General features: G+C 42.4%; 1 protein-coding gene and 1 long non-coding RNA gene across 3 annotated transcripts in view; both read right to left on the bottom strand.

Annotated features, from left to right (window-relative positions):
• Positions 1-4356: 4356 nt before the first annotated feature.
• LOC141735557 (uncharacterized) overlaps positions 4357-21589 on the bottom strand; it is a 176587-nt gene continuing 159354 nt past the window's right edge. The window contains exons 2-3 of the long non-coding RNA XR_012584778.1: positions 6040-6152; positions 4357-4942 (exon numbers count right to left, since the gene is read on the bottom strand). This is a non-coding gene — a long non-coding RNA (uncharacterized LOC141735557). The remainder of the gene's footprint in view (positions 4943-6039; positions 6153-21589) is intronic.
• LOC141735522 (zinc finger RNA-binding protein-like) overlaps positions 18547-21589 on the bottom strand; it is a 71868-nt gene continuing 68825 nt past the window's right edge. For both annotated transcript variants that reach the window (XM_074568440.1, XM_074568441.1), the window contains exon 20: positions 18547-21047. In XM_074568440.1, the coding sequence (XP_074424541.1) occupies positions 20868-21047 (180 nt within the window). In that variant the 3' untranslated portion in view covers positions 18547-20867. The remainder of the gene's footprint in view (positions 21048-21589) is intronic.

Genomic DNA, 21589 nt, shown 5'->3' with positions numbered 1-21589 from the left:
GAGAGGAATTTGCCTTGTGAGGGTAGAGCTGGTAGACAGCAGGTTGTGTATTAACAACTGAGAGAGAAAACATTCAGAAGGGAGAAGAATGTCTACCAGCCTAGACAGAATATTAATGTCAGCAGCCAGCCACTAGTAGGGCTATTATTACTTTAATACAATCCAAAGATTATGAAGAGACATTTATGTTTGGTCATTTCCTGCTGCCTAAGTGAGCCTAAGTCCATGGTAATTGTATTTCAGCTGTTTTCAGCATCCATTATTACCTGCAGAACTCCAGAGACTTTGCATATCCATGTAGTCACTACTTAATACCAAGACATTAAGTAATGGTTTTACTATTACCGTATTTCATTTCAGTAACTAGCCCTTTTTATCATCCTCTCTTCCAGATAGCTATTCAGCTGCAATTTGAATCATAAAAAGGGCCACTGCCTTTGGAACAGCACTAGGTAAATAAATATCCCTGGAAAATTAGGGTCTCTCAATCAGAATGGAGAGAGCTCCATCCTACACCTGAGACAGATAATGGGCTGCATATGGTCAAAGTACATCACCTTCATTAAAACTAAACAAAAATGAGTATTAAATAAGTAGAATGTGTTAAAAAGGGGGGGGGAGTAACCAATCAGTTTAGCAATGTGTGGCTGAAGCTTAGAAGAGAAAAGCAGGAATGCATCAGGAATCCAAAAATCATTTTCTGAGCAACAGTTGTTTTCAGATTACAAGTCAGAACATGATTTTTGTTTTTCAACAGCTGCACTCAATCAACTGCTTAATCACAGCCCAGGCAGCATGATGGTATTTAAAAACTCTGCCAGTCCAAACCAAAGCACAGCTTAAGGAACAGCAGGCTTAAAGAGCATCAAAGTGTATTTGATGCTCATAGATTGGATGAGCTGTTTTTGTTTACTGTACCTTCTTACTATAGCAAACAGGTCAGTTCCAACGCAACTATTCTTTAATCACCCTGTAAGGCTTCTATAGGCAACCTCAAACTAAAGCTGTTTTTTCTTTGGTTTGTTTTTTTTTTCTTTTTTTCCCCACTCAAAAGCATTAAATAGCTGGAGTTAGCTGTGCATGTTATTTACAACATTTCAGTTAGCTGCACATTAGATGTGGTTCCTAGGATTTATCTCTTTTTCAGCAACACGGCAGAGAGCTAGAGTTACTGCAGTTTCCACCTTTCACCTCATCTGCTGTAACTGAGGGTTGCCTATTGAAAAAGGCATCCTCAAATAATCTGCTCCTGTTGTTTCCCTTGCACCCCCATGGGGTGATTTGGATCAACAAGCTGATCTGATTAAAAACTAATCAACAAAAGCAAAATTGTGTATTTCTATAAAATCAGCTGACAGCTACATATGACTAATGGCAAAGATGGTGGGAGCATACTGCTGGGCAGTGCACAGCAGGACCCCCTTTGGTAGCCATTTGCAGTTGCCCCACATAGGATGTAACCCAAACCCTGCTGGCAGAACAGACCATCATTCTTTAGTTGCTCGTGACTCTTCAGTGCAGGCATCAGTACAGCAAAGTACTGAAAGATACAGGAGAGACCTTGCATTAGAAAACACAGTTTGGGATTATCACCCTGCTTTTTTTTTGATGCAGGTATCATTCATGAAAAATGCTGCACAATAGGCTTTTATTTATTCTATTATTACATGACAACTACCAGAGCTGCAATGCTCCATATTGACAGGGAAGTGAGGGACCTTGTACTTTGAAAAGCCCCATCCAACCTGGCCTTGAACACTTCCAGGGAAGGGGCATCCACAACTTCCCTGGGCAACCTGGGCCAGTGCCTCACCACTCTCATTGTAAAGAATGTCTTCCTAATATCTTGTCTAAATCTCCCCTCTTTCAGTTTAAAACCATTACCCCTCGTCCTATCATTACACTCCCTGATAAAGAGTCCCTTCCCATCTCTCCTGTAGGCCCCCTTCAGGTACTGGAAGGCCGCTATAAGGTCTCCCCGGAGCCTTCTCTTCTCCAGGCTGAACAATCCCAACTCTCTCAGCCTGTCCTCATAGGAGAGGGGCTCCAGCCCTCTCATCATCTTCGTGGCCCTCCGCTGGACCCGTTCCAACAGGTCCATGTCCTTCTTGTGCTGAGGACTCCAGAGCTGGACGCAGTACTCCAGGTGGGGTCTCACCAGAGCAGAGTAGAGGGGCAGAATCACCTCTCTGGATCTGCTGGCCATGCTTCTTTTGATGCAGCCCAGGATGCTGTTGGCTTTCTGGGCTGCGAGCACACATTGCCTGCTCATGTTGAGTTTCTCATCCACCAGCACCCCAGGTCCTTCTCCTCAGGGCTGCTCTCAAGCCATTCTCTGCCCAACTTGTATTTGTGCTTGGGATTGCCGTGACCCAGGTGCAGGACCTTGCACTTGGCCTGGTTGAACTTCATGAGGTTTGCACAGATCCACCTCTCAAGCCTGTCCAGGTCCCTCTGGATGGCATCCCATCCCTCGGGCATGTTGACTGCACCACACAGCTTGGTGTTATCGGCAAACTGACGGTGCACTCAATCTTACTGTCCATGTCGCTGACAAAGATGTTGAACAGCACTGGTCCCAATACCGACTCTTGAGGAACACCATGATACCCTTGTACTGTTAGATAACTAGTCCTGTTTCCATGCCTTGTAAGTAGTTCGCATCACAATTCAAGGATGTCATTTAATAAATCATGAATTTCCAGTATCAGCCCACACTATTTATGTTTAAGGCCCACAGAAGCAACAATGGTAAGTACTTAGCCACAGTTTGGATCTCTCAATACAGAGTTCTAGAATAAATAGTTAAGATTTAGCTCTTTGAAAACTGGTGTTTGTTTCCCAGGCTACCTGTCTTTGCTTCCACCCTCTATAGGCCTTTTTGCTTTTGAGCTTGTCCAGGAGCTCCTTGATCATCCATGCAGGCCTCCTGGCATTTTTACCTGATGACTTCTTTCTTGGGATGCACTGCTCCTGGGCTTGGAGGAGGTGATCCTTGAATACTAACCAGCTCTCTTGGGCCTCTCTTCCCTCCAGTACTTTTTCCCACGGTACTCTGTGAAGCAGATCCCTCAAGAAGTCAGTTTGCTCTCCTGAAGTCCAGGGTAGTGAGCTTCATGATCACTGCAGCCAAGGCTACCCTTGAGATTGACATTCCCCACCAGCCCCTCCTTGTTGGTAAGGACAAGGTCCAGCATAGTTCCTCTCCTCGTTGGCTCCTCTACCATTTGAAGAAGAAAGTTGTCATCGACACATTCCAAGAACTTCCTGGATTTCTTATGCCCTGCTGTGTTGTCCTTCCAACAGATATCGGGGTGGTTGAAGTCCCCCATGAGGACCAGGGTCTGCAAATGTGATGCTGCTCCTATCTGTCTGTGGAGGGCCTCATCTGCTCCGTCGTCCTGGTCAGGTGGCCTGTAGCAGACCCCTGCTGTAATGTCCCCTGCCCCTGTGTTCCCTTTAATCTTGACCCATAAGCTCTCCATTGGGTCTTCATCCATCCCCAGGTGGAGCTCCATGCACTCCAGTTGGTCATTGACATAGAGGGGAACACCCCCTCCTTGTCTTCCCAGCCTGTCCTTCCTGAAGAGCCTGTATCCCTCTATTCCAACACTCCAATCATAAGAGCCATCCCACCACGTCTCTGTGATGCCAATAAGATCATAGCCCTGGAGGCGTGTGCACATCTCTAACTCCTCTTGCTTGTTTCCCATGCTATGTGCATTTGCATAAAGGCACCTCAGCTGGGCGCCTGATGAAGCTGTCCTACTAGCTGGAGTGGCTGCATTTCCTTCGTGCTGCTCTTCAGCTGGTCTTCCTTGGGGGTGTTTTATCTGTGACTCCCCCATTCCTATTGCCTCAGGAGCCCATGGCTCATCCCCATAAGACTTCGAGTGTGCTGCAGCATACCCAGCACATCTCGGAGCAATAGGTTGAGGGCCTTCACTAGCGACCCACCCCTCAGACCTTGGAGCATCGTCTCTTGGCTTGTCACGAGCAAGCCGGGTAATATCCCCCTCCCCCAACAAGCCTAGCTTAAAGCTCGGTCAATGAGCCCCGCTAGCTCATGAGCAAACACCCTCTTCCCCCTTGCAGAAAGATGAGCCCCATCCGATGCCAACAAGCCTGGTGCTGTGTAGGTCATCCCAAAAAACCCAAAACTGTGGCGGTGACACCAGCCACAGAGCCATCTATTGACAGACTGCACACGTCTGTTTCTTTCGGAGTCCCTGCCTGTAACTGGGACAAGGGAAGAAAAGATAACCTGTGCCCCAGATTTCAAAAGTTATTAGATATTAACAGGCAGTCTGGAGACTATATGGCCTGGTGTCACGGGCGGAGTGATTAACTTCACTTGTAATAGAGCAGCAGTGAAGTATTTATTAATATAAAACAGCGATTTAACAAAGTCAGTAGTGAATGCGACAGTGTTTTACGAGATTCGATGCCAGGGCACACTTGGTTATTTACTGCACAGAGGCCAGGGTCAGACAAGCTGTCAGGGAGACCTTCCCGTTGAGTCACGAGGTTCAGAAAGGACCCCCTGGCTTTCTAAACTCCTTCTCAGAGAGGAGCCTAGGGGCGGCTGGATCCACTCCTAGTCCCAGACTTGGTCAACGGTTTGTGTCTAAAGGATTCTATATGCGCAATCAATCCTTATCTCACTCAGCTAAGATTTCAAAGTTTAGCATGCTATCAGTCACTTACCGAGAATCTGCTGCGGCAAGGAATCTCTCAGCCTCGAGGAGCAGAACCTTAAGCGAGCGTCCCCACTCAAGGGGAGATCCTGGCGTGCAGCCCGCTGCCGTGCAGGAGAGCTCAAAGGGCTCTTGGGCTGTCCGCTATTTATGGAGTAAGATAATTGACCTATAGTCATATTCCCATGGGAACAAGATGTCTAGGCCCCCACTCCAGACAGTGTTTTGGCTGTGTTGCCAGGCATCTGTTGCGTGAAAGGGGCCAAGCGGTTTTGGCAGAAGATAAACCCCCTTGCGTTCTAACACTCCTCACCAAGGTGGGAGGCCAGGTGCGGCTAGGTTTAAATTCTGAGCGATGCCCAATCCAGCACTATCAGTCCAGTCGCATTTAATATGTATGAAACTGTTACGATTTGGATACACTAATAGTGGACTGCACCTTCAGTCTAGTCGTGCTCCTGAACTAGCACGGCCACTCTCCAGTCTTTGGTCGCATTCAGTGAGAAACCGAAACGGCTAGCTACTGAAACAGTGCAGTTTATTTGAACAACAGATATACAGGTTCTTAGGATTGCCGGTGATAAATACACTGTCTGCAAAGCATGTGCAAATAAAGCTATTGTTAAGTACACAAAACGCGTGACAAAATTATAAACGGTACAGCCTGGCTATAAATGTAGGATAGAGAGTCTCTAGAGACATTTCTAAGTTTCCTGGGGAAGCACTCGGTGTAATCGAAGTCTTACCCAAAGGCATCCCTATGCGGGGGAAAGAAAGGCTCAGCCCGTCAACTGATCCCGGAAATCGGCGATGGAATTCTTCGCAATGGTGTCTTCCCTGGCATCCCCTCTCTCTCGGGCTGTTTTTATACTTTTTTTTTATCTTCAAGGTGGAGTTTGAGTGACTTTAGTCATACGCACTTTTATTATGATTAATGTACTCAAGGAGGAGTGGTCGCACCTCGGGGGCGGGTAGCCTCCGGGACGGAGGTGTGTTTTGGTACATTGTGGTGAGCAAAGTTTGCACAAAGGACAGCATTTCATCAACATTTGACGAAATGTTGGCTCGGGTAGCGTGTAGGCCGCTTATCAGTTCCGTAGTACCATCTCGTCCCCATATCTGCTATTCGTCACAAGGGAAGGCCATGGAACAAGCGCGTTCCGTTCCATCCCTCGTGTAGTTTCGCAAACAGCCTTGTACAGGGAATCGCAGATGTGGCATTCTTTGCGTGTCAGCTGCGGCTGTATTCTACCTCAGAAGCCTCTTGATTTTATGACTTTCCTTAATGTGTGAACAATGCTGTACTTTTGTATTCTTGGCCAATTTAGTAATTATTCCACACCATCCCCCAAAGTCCAGGTGCAACTCATCACACCTCCCACTGATGGCCACGGCTTGAGCAGGAGCTGGGGGGGGGGAGAGGAAGGGGGAAAAGGGGAGAGCACACTGCCACACCTGGCCAAGCCATATCCATTTACTTGGTCTCCCAGGAACCAAGATACTAAATTTGGCTTGTCCAGCAATTTAGTACCAATGACAAATCTATTAACTGCTGATACAGCACATGACTTAAGAGTAGAGAGAAGATGGAGGGAGAGAAGACCAAAGATGCTATGGTATGAGCAAGGGTAGGAAATGCTAGAAGAAAGGATGAAGTTGAGGGAACTGTGGTATGGCCAGACAAGACATCATGGGAAATCAGTCTTCATAGTTCTGCTGTTCACAAAATAAATTAACAAATGCACTTCCTAGGTAAATGTTATCTGCCTACTCTAAGCATCCAGGCAAAACATTAAGGGAAATACCTAGTTCATTTTACTGGATTACCAAAATGAAAAAAACCTGAGAAACCAAATGCCTGCTGGAAGCAGAGTAACAGGCTACAATCAAGCAACAGCATTTTACTGTTGAACAGAGTTTTCACGTGAGGACAAGGCTTCACAGTAGTCCAAAGCACAGCAGCATCAAGCATCCCTTACCCATACAAACACTTGCCAAGATGTTAGCAGTCCTCTATTAAACTTGTTATGGAGGCTGGGAAGAGGTTAAAACTGACACTCTTTAAAGTCAAACCTACCTCCCAAGCAAGCCTCTCTGGGACTCAGAACTGTTTGCAGTCTCTACCACATTCTTCTAACACAGCCTGAACAGCTTAATTTCTACTCCCTTTGTATTCAACGTGGAGGTGCCCCTCTCCAAAAAATTGTTTCTCCAGATCAACTTTTCAAGTATGTACCAGGCAGTAAATAATGCATATGAAGTTTCCAGCTAAAGACTAGAATGAAGGTAATCTCTGGTGTGACAAAAGTAACCCATCATAAGACATCCACTACAGGAAGTATGCTACTACCTGCTGAAGAATTTATGCTTCCATACTTTGAGCATGAATAGAAAAAGCTTTAGCTGGAGCAAGAGATCAGGAGGCCAAGTTGGCTGGAAGTACCTTTATAAAGTACACATTTGCATTCCAATATGGTATACATCAATGGCTGAACATTTTCACTACAGTGAGTACAGTCTTAAATCAAAGCCAAGCAGTCAAAGTACACTCACTGATCTTTAGAAGAAGTGGGTGAGGCAGAGGCACACCTTGTGTTATAACATGACCTGGCCCTTCACAGCTTCTGCATAAGCTATTACTGTATGAGACTTCAAAAACAAGTATGTCACAGTCTTGTAACATTGTCTTTAGGAAATATCCAAAGTAGCATGATTTTTGAAGGTATGATTTGTGCTACTGCTGTTTTCATGCAGATGTCAGTAACTTGTAATCTTTGGGAAAAAAAAATTAGATGTTTTTCATTTGTACAGTATGGTTTACTGTGACAATCTCCCAATCCATGCTCAATACACATTTGGTTTGAGAAATACTCTGCTGTAGCAATTTCAAGAAGTTGTTTAGTTTAATACTGTAAGAACAATGTTCTTACAATGAAGGGCAACAAAGGTGGTGAAGGGCCTGGAGAATAAATCTTATGAGGAGCGATGGAAGGAGCTGGGACTGTTTAGTTTGAGGAAGAGGAGGCTGAGGGGAGACCTCATCACTCTCTACAACTACTTGAAAGGCCACTGTAGAGAGGCTGGTGCTGGTCTCTTCTCACAGGTAATTAGCAATAGAACAAGAGGGAATGGGTTCAAGCTGCAGCAGGGTAGGTTTAGGCTGGACATTAGGAAAAAATTCTTCCCAGAAAGAGTGGTCAGACACTGGAATAGGCTGCCCAGGGAGGTGGTGGAGTCACCATCCCTGGATGTGTTTGAGAGTCGTTTAGATGTGGTGTTGGGGGATATGGTGTAAGGGAGAACTTTGTAGAGTGGGGTTGATGGTTGGACTCGATGATCCCAAGGGTCTTTTTCAACCTAAATGATTCTATGATTCTATGAGTCTTATCACAAAGTCTTAACCTACAAATTGCCTTAGCAGATTATATTGGGCAAATAAATTATTCTTTGCCCTGGCACAGACTATTACAGTCACTTTCACAAATTCCTTTACAGCCACGCATCCTGCTAGCACCAAAGCCTCTTGCTGGCACCCGTACGGTGTTTGTAGATGGCTCAGGGACACGGTAAAGGCTTTTGACTTATTTCAACAGGAACCGTTAAATGTAGTGGCAGACTCTCAATATGTTACTGGCATTGTTGAAAGACTTGAAGGAGCATTTATAAAACAACTAGAGAACCAATTGTTATTTAGTCTCTTACTGCAATTAATGTTGCTTTTATGAAAAAGACAGTTTCCTTATTTTATTGTCCACGTACACTCTCATAGCTGTTTACCTGGTCCTTTAACTGAGGGAAACACAGTTGCAGATTATCACACTCTGTCGGTAACAACTCCGAACATTATGCAGCAAGCTAAAACATCGCATGATTTTTTTCATCAAAATGCGAAGGCATTGAGGAAGCAATTTTCTTTAACACAACAAGAAGCACATGATATTGTGCGAACTCGTGCCGATTGTCAGCAGCTGGCTCCTCTGCCATCATTTGCGGGGGTTAACCCGCGAGGGCTTACACCTGATGAACTTTGGCAATCCGATGTTACGTGCATTATGGAATTTGGACATGTTTCAGTTGATTTGTTTTCTCACTTTGTTGTAGCTACTGCTCGTACAGGAGAGAAGGCTCGTGATGTTATTTGACATTGGTTGCAATGCATTGCAGTCATGGGAGTACCGAAAACTATAAAAACTGATAACGGACCAGCTTACGTGTCCGCTAAAGTACAGGCCTTTTTACAGACATGGGGTATTAAACATGTCACCGATATTCCCCATTCCCCGACTGGGCAAGCAATTGTGGAGCGTATGCATCATACTTTAAAAACCACGCTTGCTAAACAAAAAAGGGGGAATCCCGTAGGTATGACACCTCAAGAGCGATTGTATAAAGCAACTCATGTTTTAAATTTTCTAAACATGTCGTCTTTGTCATCCACAGCAGTAGAGCGACATTTCAGAAGGACTGTTGAATGGCCTGAACAACCGAAGGTGTATTATAAGCACCTTGAATCGGGGTGCATGCTAACCACAGATAATACTGCAACAAGCAGAAGTTGTGAGCAAGACAATTCTGTAATGATTTGTACTTCTCATCCGTATGTTTGCTTCGGCTCAAAATGCAAGTATACAAGAATGTAATCAATCTTATTGTGTAAATTTAACGCGAGTAAGGTATAAAACAGCAGTAATATGGACAGGGAATCGGCAAAATGCATTAAAAACGTCTTTCTCTGTATTGTGATTGGGAGTACAACTCTCGAAGACTTTGTGTTACATCTCTCCCCTGGAATACGTCACTACATGGCTGGGAAATGGTTAAACACCATCTCCAAGGTGCTTTTGACATGTCGTTGCAACAAAATATTCGTCCTTTACGTGATCAGCTAAAAGCTCAAATACTAAAGATTCAAGACTTAATGAACCGCAATGTATTTGAAATATTACAAAAGGATTTCTCGTGGGTAAATCCAAAGAAATTGGCTTTCTGGGCTAAATTTAGGAATCTGGGTATTTATTGCCTTAGCAGGGTTCTTTTTGATTCTGTTTTTAATTGTGTTTAGTATATAACCTGCTAAGAGCGTCACGACGAGTAGAAGCACAAGTCATGGCGACCTTGTTAATAAATGGTCTGGTGTTAAACAAAAAAGGGGGAGATGGGGCAGATCTACGAGCAGAGGCCTGCGTACGGCCAAGGACACAGTGAGCAGAGCACACAGTAACCACAGAGCCAAGAGAACAGTTCATACCTTCACTCCATCCTGTGACCACCATAGAACATTCCCGAATCTCGGACAAAGAATAGGGCTAAGTATTCTTCCTTCGCTAGGAACAGCGACGGCATTAAATATGTTGAATAAGATAGGGTGTTGGGCAAGTAAACAGATAAACCTTACAACTGAAATCCTATCTAGCTTGCTTACTGATGCTGATAGCATTCGGCATGCTACGTTGCAAAATCGAGCGGCTATTGATTTTTGCTGTTAGCTCAGGGTCACGGATGTGAAGATTTTGAAGGTATGTGTTGTATGAACCTTTCCGACCGCTCATCATCCATTCATAAGCAGTTACGGGAGCTGAAGGATAACATGTCCAAATTAAAAGTGGTCAAAAATGGTTTTGATGATTGGTTAAGCCCATGGGGTATAACGGGATGGTTATCAGACTTATTAAAACAAGGGCTCATGCTACTGTTGGTTATATTATTATTGGTTATGGCAGCCTCGTGTGTTCTCCGCAAAGTGACTGGCATGATAGAAAATGCCATGCATAAGGTCTGGCTGGCTCAAGAAGAAAAAGGGGGTATTGTAGGAATGTGTCTGAGAGAAAATGGCCATGTGAGCCAGCCTCCCTACTATGAGAGATTAGATTAAGAGCAAAACAGGTGGTAGAAGATGGAATTAGTACATGGGAAAAACGGGAACTGAGAAGGTAGAAAACATGTTGTGCTAATGACTAAGCAATTGACTATGCGAATTCTTGTAACCAATCTGATCTGTGAACGAACTGCATGGACAGCGCGTGGACAGTGTAACGAGCTAATCAGAAATAAGCGAGTCGCGTGTACGGCTACAACGCAGGGTATAAAAGATGATGATCTGTGCTTAATAAACGGCTTCTGTTGATTCACATTGGATCGTCTGGAGTCCAGTTATTTCTCCTCATGCAGAAACACAATAACAATGGTATTTACTCTACATTAGAAGTGTTCCCATGTTCAATTCCATACATATGTTTCTCCTCTATATAAACTTTTGATAAGTTATGTACAAATAAGACTTCCAACATTTGTTCTTCAATTTAAATATGTAATCTTCATGACTGAAACATTACAATAGTTTGATCAAAAGTATAGAAAAAATCAATTTAATATTTTAATATTTTTTCTAATGGAAGTGTTTAAAAAACCCTTGAACCCAAATGACCTTAGAATGACAGACATTTCTTCCCCATAAAAATTCAGTGCTCATTCAACATGCAGAGTATTTTTGCATACATGAGTCACTTGAATTACAATAATAAAGTCTGAAGGACATGTGCTGGACAGCCCATTCTAGCAAGTGCTAGCTGTAAAATCATATGTATCACAGAAGAAAGTGTAAGTACTGGTACATTTTTAAACTCAAGTATTGTCCTTGCACTGCTAAGACTTAAGGCAATCAAGAGCCAAGAAGCTTCAGTTTGGTATAGAGTTACATTAAGCTCTCCCCTTTGAATCATAGAATCATAGGGTTGGAAGGGACCTCTGGAGATCATCTAGTCCAACCCCCCTGCCAGAGCAGGGTCACCCAGAGCAGGTTGCACAGGAACGTGTCTAGGCGGGTTTTGAATGTCTCCAGAGACTCCACCACCTCTCTGGGCAGCCTGTGCCAGGGCTCTGCCACCCTCAAAGTAAAGAAGTTCCTCCTCATGTTTAGGTGGAACTTCCTATGCTCAAGTTTGTGCCCGTTACCCCTTGTCCTGTCACTGGGCACCACTGAGAAGAGCCTGGCCCCATCCTCCTGACACCCACCCTTTCAGTATTTATGAGCGTTGATAAGGTCCCCCCTCAGCTGTCTTTTTTCCAGACTGAAGAGACCCAAGTCCCTCAGCCTTTCTTCATAAGAGAGGTGTTCCAGTCCCCTCAGCATCTTGGTAGCCCTTTGCCATCCCCTCTCCAGCAGTTCCCTGTCCCTCTTGAACCGGGGAGCCCAGAACTGGACACAGTACCCCAGATGCGGCCTCACCAAGGCAGAGTAGAGGGGGAGGATGACCTCCCTCCACCTGCTGGCCACACTCTTCTTGATATACCCCAGGATGCCATTGGCCTTCTTGGCCACGAGGGCACATTGCTGGCTCATGGTCATCCTGTTGTCCCCCAGGACTCCCAGGTCTCTTTCCACCGAGCTGCTCTCCAGCAGGTCAGCCCCCAACCTGTACTGGTGCAGGGGGTTATTCCTCCCCAGGTGCAGCACCCTACGCTTGCCCTTGTTGAATTTCAGAAGGTTCCTCTCTGCCCAACTCTCCAGCCTGTCCAGGTCTCTCCGTATGATGGCACAGCCTTCTGGTGTGTCAGCCACCCCCCCCAGCTTTGTGTCATCAGCAAACTTGCTGAGGGTGCCCTCTATCCCCTCATCCAGGCCATTGATGAGTATATTGAAGAGGACGGGGCCCAGTACTGACCCCTGGGGGACACCACTTGTCACTGACCTCCAACTAGACTCTGTGCCCCTAATCACGACCCTCTGAGCTCTGTCTTTCATCCAGTTCTCAATCCCCCCCACTGTCCATTCATCTAGCCCACTCTTCCTAAGCTTCCCTATGAGGATGCTGTGGGAGATGGTGTCAAAAGCCTTGCTGAAGTCAAGGTAGACAACGTCCACTGCCCTCCCCTCATCTCTCCATCCAGTCATGGATGCCCCATTAATAATTTATTTTAACATATTAATTTGAGGTCTGCTGATAAATTTTTGCTGTACATATTAACTACGATTCAGTGTGAAGTGACCCATTTTAATATACCTGACTACACTGAGCAAGTTAAGTTTAAGCAAGTTTCTCTACCACCTGAATTTTCCATCATGGACTTCTAAATTGGTATGAGAGCAGAGAAAATATTCAATGTCTACCCTCTCACTGTAACCAATCTTATGACTTGCCTCCATTCTTGGGGCATTCTAGAATTTAAGGGTTCAAATTAGATTTGCCAGTCAAATAATATTCAACTTTACAAAGGACAATTATTTGCAGTAAAAATACTCTGTGTATGTTTATATATACAGTAGATCAAAGTCAACAGGCATTTCTTTATGGCTTTTTTCACTGAGGTACTGTTATAACATCCAGCATTAGGATGCAAGTGTTCATATGGTATGAACACCACATTCATAAGCTGTACCAACTCATGACAAGTGGCAAAAGACTGCAAATCCAACTTCACTGTAGGATTACAGGAAAGAGAAAAAAGAAAAAAAGTCTTCCCTTCTATGTGGAGGGTTTCAGTGCAAGCCACAGAAAGCTTCAAAGGCAATTGGCATAAATGGGGAAGTCAGAATGAAAATCTCACTCTAAAAGGAGAAAAAAAATACTCAATGCAAATTAGAGTCTCACAGTTGGGCTATTTCTTGCAATTAACAGAAACATTTGTGACTTAATATTCCAAGGGAGCAAGGGCATATAGCACAGCAGCCACACAATAAGACTTGAAATGTGTAGTTAAGCTCTTGCATCTGATCCTTAAGCTAAGCACATGCACATGCTTAGAGCAGCCAAGCTGCTATTATAATAACACACAAGGTGAAGTTCTGCAAGCTGAAAGATGAATGCTGTCAGAAAAGATGAGGTTGACAAGCACATGACTTCAGTTGATGCTGCAGTAGACAGAAAAACCCTGGTGACCACAAGTTTATTCCTCAGCTGTAAAAAGCTTATTTTTAAATGCACATTTAGTTGCGACCTTCCCCTATTTATTTTACATGGGGGGAAAGCAGATGCATTAACAGTTCCTAGTCACAGTACTTTCAATCCTAGCATTCTTAACGTAAGGGGAAGAGGGTTTATGTTAAAATAATGATTGTTGCTATATGTATTTACTATACCACTTTTACATCAGAAGAGAATGTTGGGTGTTTTTTTTCAACAAAGTTTCCATATGGCTATTCCAGCCTAGACTTTTGTTTTTATTACACCTATGCTAAAAATGTGTTTCTGCAATAAATACTGTAGAGAGTGAAATGGAAGTTCAGAATATGCTCAGTTAATCATGGCAAATAGTTCTTTACAACCAAATTATTTTTTAACCTCACAAACCCATTTAACAGGCTGCAGATGCTTGAGCAAGTTCCTTATATTAGGATACAGCACAACATTTAAAACTCAGCTTAGCCACATACAATTCATACTTTATGATATAAACTTTATGACATATCACCACTTAAATCAATAAATTTGTCATCCCTCTTGAACAAGTCATCTTCATCTTCCAAGTCTTTCCAGGTGCTAGTGGGTAAAGCTGGTTTGACAGACTGTCTCTTAAGTAAAGTAAATGCAAAGAAGGATGACAAACAGGCAGAATTTCTCAGCACTGGAACAGCATGTACATCTCTGGAAATAGCTTGACTATCTTCTTCATCCATTTTCACTCCATCAAGTCCAAAATCTTGGCAGCTGTGGCTACTGTACCAACCACCATCAAGCTGGGCCTCAGGAATCCATCATAAATACTATTGTGCCCAGACTTTGATTTCAGGGCCATCAATGCGAGGCAACAGAAGACTGTGATAGTCAACAGGTTTACTATGCCAGCTATCATAAGATTCCCTGAAGCTATTAGGAGGTTCATCTGAATAATTTATGAACTTGCTAATTCTTTTACCCAGAATGTTTTTAATTAAATGATCTGTTTCCTCCCTGAAAAATCCTCTCTTCAGGGAAGATTTTGTTTGCATCGATGGCAGAGAAAGTTGCCATTGATGCTTTAAGAGGAAGGAAGAGAAAAATATACTGAGAAAAATTTGATAGGACTTTAGAAAACATCTTAAAAGAAAAACATAACTTGTATTCAGAAAATACTTACAAGCAACAAAGTCACTTTAAACACAGTCACTGCTTTGTTATATAGTCTAAAAACTGTTACTCTTCAATGGCTAATACACCAAATACTTTACACAGCATAATTAGCATTCCAAGATACCTTCCCGGCACTGTAACTATAGCAACAAAGTAACAATGAATAAAGCATTTTTCTTTGAAAAAGGAGAATTCTTTGCATGCATTCAAGTATTACAGACTTCCATGTTTAGTTTAAGCTAGCCACACAAATCAAGAAGCACTTGATTTACAAGTTTTTATCCAATAGTTCCTCCTTGCTTTCTACCATATAGGAGTTCCCTGATTAATGCTGTAGATCATACGGACAGTGTCTCACTTGAGAATGCTTTGTACAGAACAGAATTTGACCAACAAAACAGGGATATTACAATCAAAAAAAGGCTACCCCAAACAAAACTCTTCTTACTGAATTTCTGCTACTTTCCAGGAATGAGGGGGCCTACAGGAGAGATGGGGAGGGACTCTTTATCAGGGAGTGTAGTGATAGGATGAGGGGTAACGGTTTTAAACTGAAAGAGGGGAGATTTAGACTAGATACAAGGAAGAAATTTTTTCTGCAATGAGGGTGGTGAGACACTGGAACAGGTTGCCCAGAGAGGTGGTGGAGGCCCCATCCCTGGAGACATTCAAGGCCAGGCTCGATGAGGCTCTGAGCAACCTGCTCTAGTTGAAGATGTCCCTGCTGACTGCAGGGGGGTTGGACTAGATGGCCTTTAAAGGTCCCTTCCAACCCAACACATTCTATGATTCTAAAAGGTATGCACACACCCCAATTACACTCAAGACAAAATTAGGGAGGCAATTATAACCCTGTTATGTATTTCAGTTAGGTACTCCATAGAACAACAAAATAAATTTGCTTCAAACATGTCAGTGCAAGTCATCTGGATGGTAAGTCCCATGAAGAAGTTATCACTACACTTACACAAAAGCACAAAATAAAAACAAACAAAAAAATTAAGTTCATAGCTATGCACAGCAACTGTAAAACAGTGATTTATAACCGAGGTGGGTGCAAATTGTATTCTTAAGACCCTGGTGAGTCTGAGGTGTACATATATTTTGTCAATTAAAACTTTGCACCAATGCTTCCACTGTAAGTACATTTGAAGTATGACTGAGTTGTGCAAAATATATTTATAATTTCAAAAATACAAATTAAGCAGCACATATCTTACTTTGAGTTGTGCAGTTTTCCATTGACTTTTATCTGGTTTTGGCTTCTCTGCATAAAGAGGGTTGTTCAGGAAATACTGGGCCTTGGGGTCAAACTGCACAGACCAGTCCCACGCAGTAAGAAATCTGAAAGGACTGCTTTGTGTCTTGAAGCTTTCACCAGTCTGCCAAAACAAACAGGTCACAGTTAAGACTGCTAGAAAGGAATTCTGACCAAGTCAAGGTAAAATTAAGAAATTGGCTTTTCACAGAAGAGGCCACAGAGTTGCAGCAACACTCGTGATTTCTATTGAATAGCTGAACAACATTATTAGATGCAAACGAGTACAGACATGAAGGCCATCTATATAGTATTCTCTGTAACTTCAGACAGTATTTCATTTCAGCAGTGCAATTAGACAGCACCAAGAATGCCTTTCACAGTTGAAAATGCAACTAAATAATCTGAGGAAAAAAAACAGAGTTTTGAAAACTGGGCAGTAGATACACACTTGAATTCTTCAAAGCACAGGGGGCAGGACTGGAATAAACCTCTCCAAACTTCAAAAGTTAACTGCAGTTATGCAGTGCTACCAGTTAAAATTTTATGATCAGCACTAGTGAAGATCACAGCCTTACTTTTTTTATTTATTTATTTTTAATTTATTTTTTTTTAGACTCTGTGCAACCTTGCAGCCCTCCGCTGGACTCTCTCCAGTAGTTCCCTGTCCCTCTTGAACTGGGGAGCCCAAAACTGGACACAGTACTCCAGTTGTGGCCTCACCAGTGCAGAGTAGAGGGGGAGAATGACCTCCCTCGACCTACTGGCCACAGTCTTCCCTATGCAGCCCAGGATGCCATTGGCCTTCTTGGCAACAAGGGCACACTGCTGGCTCATGGATAATTTGCTGTCTACCAGGACCCCCAGGTCCTTCTCCTCAGAGCTGCTTCCCAGCAGGTCCACCCCTAACCTATACTGGTGCTTGGCATTCTTCCTCCCCAGGTGCAGGACCCTACACTTGCTTTTGTTGAACCTCATTAGGTTCTTCTCTGCCCAGCTCTCCAGCCTGTCCAGGTCACGCTGGATGGCAGCACGGCCCTCTGGAGTGTCGGCCACCCCTCCCAGCTTGGTATCATCAGCAAACTTGCTGAGGATACACTGTCCCATCATCCAAGTCATTAATGAATATACTGAACAAAATTGGACCGAGTATTGACCCCTGAGGGACACCACTCGTTACAGGCCTCCAACTGGACTCTGTGCCGCTGATCACAACCCTCTGAGTTCTGTCACTCAGCCAGCTCTCGATCCACCTCACTGTCACCTCGTCTAGCCCATACTTCCTCAGCTTCCTAATGAGGATGTTATGGGGGACAGTGTCAAAAGCCTTGCTAAGGTCAAGGTAGATGACATCTATGGCTCTCCCCTCATCCAGCCAACCCGTTATAACATCATAGAAAGCTATCAGATTGGTCAGGCATGATTTGCCCTTGGTAAATCCATGCTGACCACTTCCAATGACTTCCTGTTCCTCAACGTGTTTGGAGACGACATCCAGAATGAGTCGCTCCATTACCTTCCCAGGGACAGAGGTGAGACTAACCGGCCTGTAGTTCCCTGGGTCCTCCTTCTTCCCTTTTTTGAAGATTGGAGTGATGTCAGCCTTCCTCCAGTCCTCAGGCACCTCTCCTGTTCCCCATGACCTTTCAAAGACGATGGAGAGTGGTCTAGCAATAGACCACTTTATACCGAGCATGATGCATATGGGATGGAATGCTATCAGCCCCATTATCCCAGCATCGGAGCAACCAGGAGACAAGTGTCTCACCATCATTACAGCTAAAATCCTTTCTCATATTTTGCAGATCCTTCATAGAGAAGTATTTAATGATTACCTCTGTATCTGATTCCTCCTCCTGGGCTGTCACAGGAGCCTCTCCCTTATCATCTTTTGAAGAACTCTTTCCTTGATCTTCATCAGAAGAGTCAGAACCAATGTATTCCCATACTTTGTCAGTACTGATTTGGGGAGGAGCTGATGATGATTCACTAACTGTAAATGAAGTCCCATCCCATGAGTGATGAGTCCTCATCACTCTCTACAACTACTTGAAAGGCCACTGTAGAGAGGCTGGTGCTGGTCTCTTCTCACAGGTAATTAGCGATAGAACAAGAGGGAATGGCTTCAAGCTGCAGCAGGGTAGGTTTAGACTGGACATTAGGAAAAAATTCTTCCCAGAAAGAGTGGTCAGACACTGGAATAGGCTGCCCAGGGAGGTGGTGGAGTCACCATCCCTGGATGTGTTTGAGAGTCGTTTAGATGTGGTGTTGGGGGATATGGTGTAAGGGAGAACTTTGTAGAGTGGGGTTGATGGTTGGACTCGATGATCCCAAGGGTCTTTTCCAACCTAAATGATTCTATGATTCTATGATTCTATGATCTCCTTATCTCTTCCTCTCCTCTCTTTGGAGAGAGGGAGGGGAGGGCCATCTGTCATTCTGATTGGCCATTCCAGCCAAACCACGACAATAGCCCATTAAAATGGGCAGGAAAAACAGAAACAAACTGCAAATTCACTCTTCACCACACAGCGCAAAAACCATGGTCACAGCTTCATATTTAATGTGGAATCACTTTAAGTATACAGTAGTTCAAAAGATCCAGAAACTGGTTAAGAGTTAAAAGCCAGTAGAACAAAAATACAGGACATCCAAAATATATCTTTGACCTTTTTAATCCTAAATTTTAGGGTCACGTGTCTGAATAGACAAGTTTGCTTTATGAGGAAAGAAACTTTGGTATGGATTTGAACTAGCCACATAAATAGCACCTGTAGCTTTCAAAATAAATAGTATATGGCTAACTAGACACCATGGCAGCAAGATATCCTCTTAAAAAAAAAAGACTAAGAATCATAGACTGAATCATAGAATGTGTTGGGTTGGAAGGGACCTTTAAAGGTCATCTAGTCCAACCCCCCTGCAGTCAGCAGGGACAACCCATGCCTCCAAGGGAGAACAAGCACATGATTGGAGCTAGGCATCAGGGCTGGACAACAGAATTACAATTACAATTGAATTACAATTACAACAGAATTACAATTACAAAAATGTAATCTTTCTTTTAAAGTAATTTTAAAGCACATGTTAATTATTGTATTTCTGATGCTGAAATTGATAAGAAATGTTTCCTACAATGAGAAAGCATTCCTTCTATTTGCTAACCACTAATAACCACTCCTTTTAAAATTGCACTGATACTTGAAGAACACTTAAAATTTTTCTTTGACTCCCTCTATTTTTCTAAAATATTGTATTTTTATTCCACAGGTCCATGCTGTTAGCAGTAGGTGTTACAAACAAAAACATCCCCCTACTCCAAGAGCTATTTGTTAAAAAGGTCAAAGATAAATTCAGCCTCAAAATGTAACAAAAGGGGTTTTTTAATAAATTGTACCAGAAATAACAAATGATCTTTTTAATATGTGATACTCTCCTACAGCCATTGATAAAGTAGTTACCAGAATGTTAGTCTATGTTAATCTGTGCGGTTTATGGGTTTTCAACAAAACATAACACACATTGAACAGAATGAGTGAAACTTCAGTTTCCAGTGTATATTGAATTTTAGTCATTTAATACATTTTAGTTTTTATTTGTGTATTCCACTGTAGTGCTGTGACAACAAATCACACCTATGTACCAGAGCATACACCAACAATATGATGTAACTGTACTACACCACTGCTATATTTAGCTTTTTGAAAGAGACATAAGCATACACTATGGCCACATCAAATAATTTTCTGTTGTGGTTGCCCCCCCTTCTTCAATAACCTTCACTTTTTCAGTAATACTTCACTTTTTAAAATTTGAATTATTGAAAAAAATCACAGAAAGTTTATACAGGAATAGCTATAAGGAATAACCTCACAGGCACTGATATGACAAATGTTTATTTTAAGGGCTGAGAGACGTTAATCTCATATCGACAAAGTTGACTGAAAAGAATGACTAACTGTCTAAATGGGAAATGCCAGCTTCTGCTTGTAATATTGAGAAAAGTAATTCAGAAAGTTATTTTTTGGCCTTACTATGTCACAAAGTCAATCATACAAAGACCTAGGCATTTAACCGAAAATGATAGTTTTAAAAACATCATGCAAAGCTTTGATCAATTATGCAGCTGCTTTAAAACTGTTGCAAGCCAGTATATATTAGCTTTTATACTGCTAATGCACAATTAACAGCAAACTTGATTAGATTAACACAAAATTGTCTTAATTACACTGTTATATCACACTAAGGAGACAAATGCCACAAGACTGGCAAAAACATTTAATTCTGAGTACTCAAATGGCAGGATAATTGTGTTGTAACCCCTTCACATTTAGGGAAAAAAACCCACCATAACCCTGCAGTCTCGCTTTACAAAATAAAGTTCTGTAAAATATTAATTGGGAGGGGAACAGTTTATACTATCTAACACAAAGTAACTTATACAACTAGTATCAAAGGCAAACAAAAAAACTTCCAAATAAAAAGTCAAAATACACATAGTAACAGAAGTACAAATGCTGCATTAAATACAATCAAGATAAGAAAATGCACTTGATAAAAAAAGACAAAAAAAGAAATTAAAGTTAGCAATGCATTTAAAGAAAATGCAATGAGGAAAAAACATCAAACTGTTTTTTCCAATGACAACAGAGTTTCCATTTGCAGTCTTTCCATCCATAATTTGTCTGATACAGTACATCCATTAAAATATTCAGAATCTCACAGAAGAGCTAGGTTGTTCTCTTCCAAATCTAATTACCGAGTTGGTTTTGGATATTTTAAACAGACATTATTATGTCCGTTTAAAAGCAAGGCAACAAATGGACTTTTTATCACCTTCGATCTTAGCACTAATGACAAACATTTTTAAAAGTTATCATAATCTTTTTTGTCTTTTTTTCCCTCTGCCTCAAATCCATCTATCCCATCACTGTCCCTTCTCCTTTTACGATTATTATGGATGTTGAGGCGTTGATTCATCTGTGGTAACGGATCCATTCCTAAAACTTTGTGTATTTGACGGAATGCAAGGAGTCTCAGTGCAAACTAGAAAAAGGGTAGAAAGAAGATATTTCTGTTAGAAACAAATGTCAGCTTTGAGTACTTTGTCAAACAATTAATGAAGAACATTAGTGGTGTATATTATCCTTAGCTCTTATTATTCCCTCTTCCTTCCCCCAACAAAGTCAACACAATAAAATGTGTATGTCACATTTGCTGCTTCTGTACAAAGTACATCATCTTAGCTTAAAAATAAGATACATGTGTTTTAGCTGCTGGACTTGCACTGAAGCAGCCAAGGCTTGTCACAGGTCCCATTACGCATTAGTAATCTTTAGCAAAAGGATCAAATGAAGAAGTAGGGGCAGTAACCTCTTAAGCTGCAAGCATGAATAGTCAATACTGTAAGTGGATAGAGTAAATATTAAAAATTAAACTTACACAGATTTATTTATAAAATATTAAATGCCAATGTAATTTAAATCTATTAACATACTGCTGTAGAGTGAGCATCTTTACAGATATATATAGATGGGAGTGCATCAAACTTTTCAGGAAAATATGTTAATTTTAGTGCCAAACTGAAC

The sequence above is a fragment of the Larus michahellis genome, chromosome W, assembly GCF_964199755.1.
Source record: "Larus michahellis chromosome W, bLarMic1.1, whole genome shotgun sequence".
NCBI lineage: Eukaryota > Metazoa > Chordata > Aves > Charadriiformes > Laridae > Larus > Larus michahellis.
This window is presented reverse-complemented; position numbering and strand designations above follow the sequence as displayed.